Source organism: Trifolium pratense, linkage group LG7 (assembly GCF_020283565.1).
Source record: "Trifolium pratense cultivar HEN17-A07 linkage group LG7, ARS_RC_1.1, whole genome shotgun sequence".
In the NCBI taxonomy this organism is placed as follows: domain Eukaryota; kingdom Viridiplantae; phylum Streptophyta; class Magnoliopsida; order Fabales; family Fabaceae; genus Trifolium; species Trifolium pratense.
In genome coordinates, this window is record NC_060065.1 from 54,770,984 (window position 1) to 54,777,780 (window position 6,797).

Genomic DNA, 6,797 nt, shown 5'->3' on the forward strand with positions numbered 1-6,797 from the left:
TACTTAGGGGAAATGAAAAAAAAACCTTAACTAGTTAAGCCATGGTACTTTGCTACCGACCGGATCACTCAGTACAACAAAACATCATGAAATTTCATTCATAGTAATCTTCCATTCTGTTTCAGTTTCACCTATTTATCAACTTCACTAAATAGATTCCTTCAAAAAAAAAAAAACTTCACAAAATAGATTAAAAAGGAAATAAATAAACAATGTCCAAACGACGTCGTTTGCTAAGCAGTATCCACTATCCACTCTCTAACGGTTAATAATCAAAATCCAACAGTCATAAATAAATACAACTAATAAATCCAACGGTCATAAACAAACATCACTAATAACGAGTCAAACGGTTTAACTCGTTTAATAACTCAGTAATAGACTCGTTCTCACTCACCTTCTATCTCTCTCTCTCTTTCGTCTTCTCTCTAAAAAACACACACAAACCCTTTTTTTCTCTCTGCATAATATTAACAACATTGCGTAGTTTCGTTTCAATTCATCCCTGTTATTTGCGGTGACCCTTTTTCGTCTTTTCACACTCTCCTTTTTCTCAAATCAAATCCCACGGTCCATCTCTTCCCACGTCACCTTCGTCTTCTTCATACCCTCTCCACCTTCCTTTTCATTCTCAACCCTTTTCTTTTCACTATATAATAACCACTTTTAGGGTTTCGTTACATCACAACAATTTCACTCCGCCACTTTCTTCAACCTTCCATCAAATTCGCTACTTCCTCATATTCCTCTTTCAATTTCATCATCGTTGTTTCATCTCTCGATAATAATTCAGGTATTTCTCATTCGAATCGAATCTCTCTGCGTTTGTTTCAATTCTTTTCGTGTTTTTTTTTCCCCAATTTTAAGTTTTTTGAAATTTTGGTTTTTGATATGTGTTTAATTGTTATTGTTACTATTATTGCTGTTTAGATTGGTTAGGTTTTTTTTTTTGATTTGTGGTATTGTTTTTGTTAGGGTTTGGATTGAGATCTGTTTGTTTGGGGTTTGGATTTTTTGAATTGAGTATCCAAACGCGCTTTTTGGCGGCAGTTTGGTGTTGTTATGTATGATGGCAATTGAGAAGAACAGTTTTAAGGTGTCAAAGGTTGATTCTGAGTGTTCGCCGATGAGTAGAGAAACGACTATGTCTAGTGGTGAGGAGGATGATGTTCAGCGGCGTAACTCTGTGGCGGAATCGGAGGATGATGATGATGAGTTTGATGATGCTGATTCTGGGGCAGGGTCTGATGATTTTGATTTGCTTGAATTGGGTGAGACTGGGGCTGAGTTTTGTCAGATTGGGAATCAGACTTGTAGCATTCCGTTGGAACTGTATGATCTTTCTGGGCTTGAAGATATACTTTCGGTGGATGTGTGGAATGAATGTTTGAGTGAAGAGGAGAGGTTTGAACTTGCTAAGTATCTTCCTGATATGGATCAAGAGACTTTTGTTCTAACCTTGAAAGAGCTTTTTACTGGTTGTAACTTTCAGTTTGGGAGTCCTGTTAAGAAGTTATTTGATATGCTGAAGGGTGGTCTGTGTGAGCCAAGAGTTGCCCTTTACAGGGAGGGATTGAATTTTGTTCAGAAGCGGCAACATTATCATTTGTTGAAGAAGCATCACAACAGCATGATTAGCAATCTTTGTCAGATAAGAGATGCTTGGCTCAACTGCAGAGGATATAGTATTGAAGAAAGGCTCCGTGTCCTGAATATTATGAGCAGTCAAAAGAGTTTGATGTGTGAGAAGATGGATGATGTGGAGGCTGATTCTTCAGATGAAGAGTCCGGTGAAGGTATGTGGAGTAAGAAGAACAAAGATAAGAAAAATGCCCAGAAATTTGCTCGATTTCCTTTTCATGGTGCGGGTTCAGGTTTAGAATTCCGTCCACGAGAACAATCAGCAGTTTTGGAACAAGAGAAGTCTAACAAGCAAAACCCTAAAGGTATACTCAAGTTGGCTGGTTCGAAGACTCATTCAGCAAAGGACCCAACAGGTCACTCGTCCTCTGTCTACCATGGTTTGGATATGAACCACAGGCTTAATGGTTCAGCTTCTGCTCGTTCTCAACATAATAAGTCAACTGGATATGATTTGGGGTCAATCCGCAGGATGGGGGATCAATTGTGGAATGGCGACAATGAGGAGGAAATGCCATTTGGATTAAATGTCCATCGAGATCGTAATGCATTCCATAGCAGCCTGATGGACAAGTCTAGTGCTCTGAGAGTGGGAAAGAGGCATGACCTTCTGAGAGGTGATGAAATAGCGGGTGAAAATTTGATGGGTCTGTCTATGTCTTCAAAGACTGATCTGCGTGGATACACAAGAAATCCAAACCAATCCTCTGATTTGCAGTTGTTCACAGCAAAGCCACCTTCTAAGAGAGGTTCCCTCGATTTTCCTAGACAGGGCAAGTATACTGAAAATGTTCAACAATTTCTAGGTAGTGACCAGCCGAAGTCAAGATCAAAGGGTTCAAAGTTATTACATAAAGGTGATATGATTGACTCACCATATCATGGTGATCTTTTTTACAACAAAACACCAGCACAGGAATTTGGTATGGATTCATTATTTAAATATGATTGGAATCCAAAAAGCAAGAAACGAAAAGCAGAGAGAGAGTCTCCTGATCTCAGTTATACAGCTTATATGTCTTCCTCGCCACAGGTCAGTGATAGACTTCTTTCCTCCGACTTCAGAACAAAATCATTGCAAGACAAGATGAGAGGCAGTTTTATACAGAATGGAGGAAAAGATACAAAGTCTTTCAGGGGTAGTCATATGCTCGTAAGAAGTGAAGAGACTGAATCAGATTCATCAGAACAGTTGGATGATGATGAGGATAATAATCCTTTTTTGCAGAGCAAGTTTACTTACCCAATTGGTACAGGTGCTGGTTCTCTCAACAAATCATTGAAGTCTCGTATAGATCCTAATAAGGCCAAATTTGGTAGGGCAGATATGAAGGCACATGTTATAACACAGTCCAGAAAGAAAGGTGGTGTTGCAGAGCAGGGGAACATGCATGGTGCAGAGAATTACCTTTCAAAAAATACAAAGCAGAAGAGTAAAATATTCAACGGTGGTCCTTTGCATAACCCTGCTGGTAAATTCATTGAAGAGAGCTATCCCTCAGTATCTGGTATGTTAAATGGTGTTCATGATGATTGGAGGCAGCTATACAAAAGCAAGAATGATCGAATACGAGGGGAACCTGTTGAAAGGTTTGACATGCCCTCTTCAACTGCATATGCTGCTGAGCATAAGAAGAAAGGGAGAATTTCCCTTGATCATTCCCTTATGAAGTCAAAATATTTACATGATTATGGTAATGATGAGGATGACTCACTTGAGAATCGGTTGCTAGGGGATGAAAATGGAGTTGGACAGAGCAAATTTTGGAGAAAAGGGCAGAAAAATGTTGCATATATGGATGAGCATAATGAAAGATCTGAAGTACCATTACTTGGTTGTAACTCAGCAATGAAGAAGCGAAAAATGAAGTCTGGTGCAGCAGATTTTGGTGAAAGAGATGAAGATGCCAATCTTCTGTCAAGCATTCCTCCGAAAACAGATGAGTTGCCTTCTTTTTCTATGAAAAGAAAGTCAAAGAAAAAGCCAGGAGCTGAGATTGTTATTTCTGAAATGGAAAATTCTGAACTGCTTGTTACTGATACGGTGACAGCAGAAGTGGAACCGGAAGCCAAGCCACAGAAAAAGCCATTCGTTTTGATCACACCTACTGTTCATACTGAATTTTCATTTTCTATTATGCATCTTCTTTCAGCAGTCCGCATGGCAATGCTTAGTCCACCAGCACAAGAAAGTATGGAGGTGGGGAAGCCTGTAGAACAGCAGAACAAAATGCAGGAAGACAATGCCAATGGTGTCATTTCTAGTGATAAAGTGGCTGCTGATGGTGAACCATCTGCCCAACTGAATACGCCTTCTCTTACTGTTCAGGAGATTGTCAATCGTGTGAGATCAAACCCTGGCGATCCCTGTATTCTTGAGACACAAGAGCCATTGCAGGATTTGGTCAGAGGTGTTCTAAAGATAATTTCTTCCAAAACGGCACCTTTAGGAGCAAAGGGTTGGAAGGTACTAGCAGTTTATGAAAGATCTACCAGAAGTTGGTCTTGGACTGGCCCAGCCTTACAACCTAATTCATCTGACCTTGATCCCGTTGAGGCAGTGGCATCTCCTGAAGCTTGGGGCCTTCCTCATAAGATGCTTGTCAAGTTGGTCGATTCCTTTGCCAATTGGTTGAAATGTGGTCAGGATACTCTAAAACAAATAGGAAGTCTCCCGGAACCACCCTTGGCATTGATGCAAGCTAACCTTGATGAGAAGGAAAGGTTTAGGGACCTGAGGGCCCAAAAGAGTCTTAACACCATAAGCCCAAGTTCAGAAGAAGTGAGGGCTTATTTTCGCAAGGAAGAACTTCTCAGGTACTCAATTCCTGACAGAGCTTTCTCATATACTGCTGCTGATGGTAAGAAGTCTATTGTGGCTCCTTTGAGAAGATGTGGCGGCAAGCCAACATCAAAAGCCAGAGACCATTTTATGTTGAAACGCGATCGCCCACCGCATGTTACAATTCTCTGTCTTGTCAGAGATTCAGCTGCTAGGTTGCCTGGAAGTATTGGTACTAGAGCAGATGTTTGTACATTAATTCGAGATTCTCAATACATTGTTGAAGATGTCTCTGATGCACAAATTAACCAAGTAGTTAGTGGAGCCTTGGATAGATTGCATTATGAACGTGATCCTTGTGTGCAATTTGATGGTGAGAGGAAACTGTGGGTTTATTTACATAGAGAAAGAGAAGAAGAAGATTTCGAGGATGATGGCACGTCATCCACAAAGAAATGGAAGAGACAGAAAAAAGATGCTACTGATCAATCTGATCAGCCAACAGAGCCAACAGTAGCCGTTGCTTGTAACGGTACTGGAGAGCAAAGCGGATTTGATTTGTGCTCTGATCTCAATGTGGATCCACCATGCAACGAGGATGACAAGGGAGCAGTCCAACTTCTGCCTAATGATACAAGGCTGAATGCGGAGGATCATGTTGTTGTGAACCCTGTTTCCGAAGAAGGCAATGTTTGTGAAGACAATTCAATGGCTTGGGAGACTCTTGATTTGAATCCCACTCGAGAGTTATGCCAAGAAAATTCAACAAATGAAGATTTTGGTGATGAATCCTTTGGGCAAGAAAGGCCTGTTGAACTACTAAGTGCAAGCTTATTGTGAAGAAATCTGCAGGTATTGTAGATTTATTCTGATTCCTCTTTGCTGTTTGGTTGCGTGATATATCTATGTACTAACTTCGTCAATAAATATATATATGATCCTCTTGAGAAATTTCCTTGTCCTTTTTTATAGACCCCTTTAAATTTTCAATGGATTCAATTATTTCGCACCAACATTGTCGTGATTACTTCACTTTTTTGTTGTTGCAATCTTCAATAAAGACTGTGAATTTTATTCTGATATATAATTTAATTTATCACTTACGCAAAGACATACATATTTCTGCAGGCTTCAGTACATCCATCCGCATTCAAGAGTTCGTTCAATCACACTGGTTATAGCTGTGCTTGTATATAATGCGGGCGCAGTATCTCTGTATATTGATTTGGTCGGAGAGAATAGGATAGAGAATATGATCTTGTTGAAGATCATGGAAGCTAGTTAGGTTAGCTGAATGTTTTTGTGGCTTTACTTTTCACAAATCATAAATAATAATAACTTTTGGGTCTCATATCAAATGATTTCATTTTGCTTCTTGCGTGAGGGATCAAGAAGCTCAAGTGTTGCTATTGTATTGCATGGCAAAATTCTTATACTATTATTATGTATATACGTTCAATTAAGACATGATGTCAGTAGTACATCCAATAATCTGTTCATCCAAATGAACAGGATAAAATATTAATTGCGACTCAGATGGAAAATAGAAGGCATTTTTTACTCTTTACATGATTGTTATTTTTATGCTTTGGTGATATATGTAATTAAGTGGACTAGGAAATTGTTTTTTGAAATTGTAATTCATTTGGTAATTTCTTTTATTAGGAATTATGATGTGGCACATTAAGTAAACATATGATGTCTCATGGATCTTATATCAATTTGATATCACCAACTAAATTTTTATGAAGTAAAAATCATTTGGATCTAGAGGTGGAGGTTTTGGAGTTGGTATGAAATGTAGTATAAATCTGGTGATGTGTCATTAATTTGGAATTCACCTTGAAGACTACATGTCATTTAACATATTACACCATCACCGCTAATAGTAAAACTAAAAACTAGTACTGATATAGATATTACAGTATGTTCTATGTTCCAACTCTTCCGGACACATGGGTAAGAAATTTAATATAAAATATTGTTTTAAAGGTTGTGCATTTAATTTAATATCAAATTTATATTTTTTAATTTTTTAATATGTGCTGTTAGGATACAAAGTTGCCAAGACCCTAATTTTAAAAGTGAATTTATAAAATTCATAACTTTGGTTTGTACTCTCAATTTGAGAACTAATTTAAGGATTTAGCTTCTTTTTTTTTTTTTGTCAAGTAGCCTAGTGGCTAGAAATTTCACTCATAAGGTGGATAGGTGAGATGATCGGGATTCGAACCCTGATTCCTTGCATATATCCTTTGTCAACCGAGCTAAGCTCACGGGACGATTTAGCTGATTTTCTTATTCATGTTTTTTGAATTCATGTTATTGATTTTCTTAATATGTCACGGGACGATTAAGCTATAGTAAGTTTTAG

At 38.4% G+C, this 6,797-nt stretch overlaps 1 protein-coding gene across 1 annotated transcript; it reads left to right on the forward strand.

The window, feature by feature from the left end:
- Positions 1-339: 339 nt before the first annotated feature.
- Positions 340-5,967, forward strand: LOC123895428. Its single transcript, XM_045945781.1, has 3 exons — positions 340-793; positions 976-5,275; positions 5,552-5,967. The coding sequence occupies exon 2, from the start codon at positions 1,067-1,069 to the stop codon at positions 5,261-5,263; it is 4,197 nt and encodes a 1,398-aa protein (XP_045801737.1). The 5' UTR covers positions 340-793; positions 976-1,066; the 3' UTR covers positions 5,264-5,275; positions 5,552-5,967.
- The last annotated feature ends 830 nt before the right edge of the window (positions 5,968-6,797 follow it).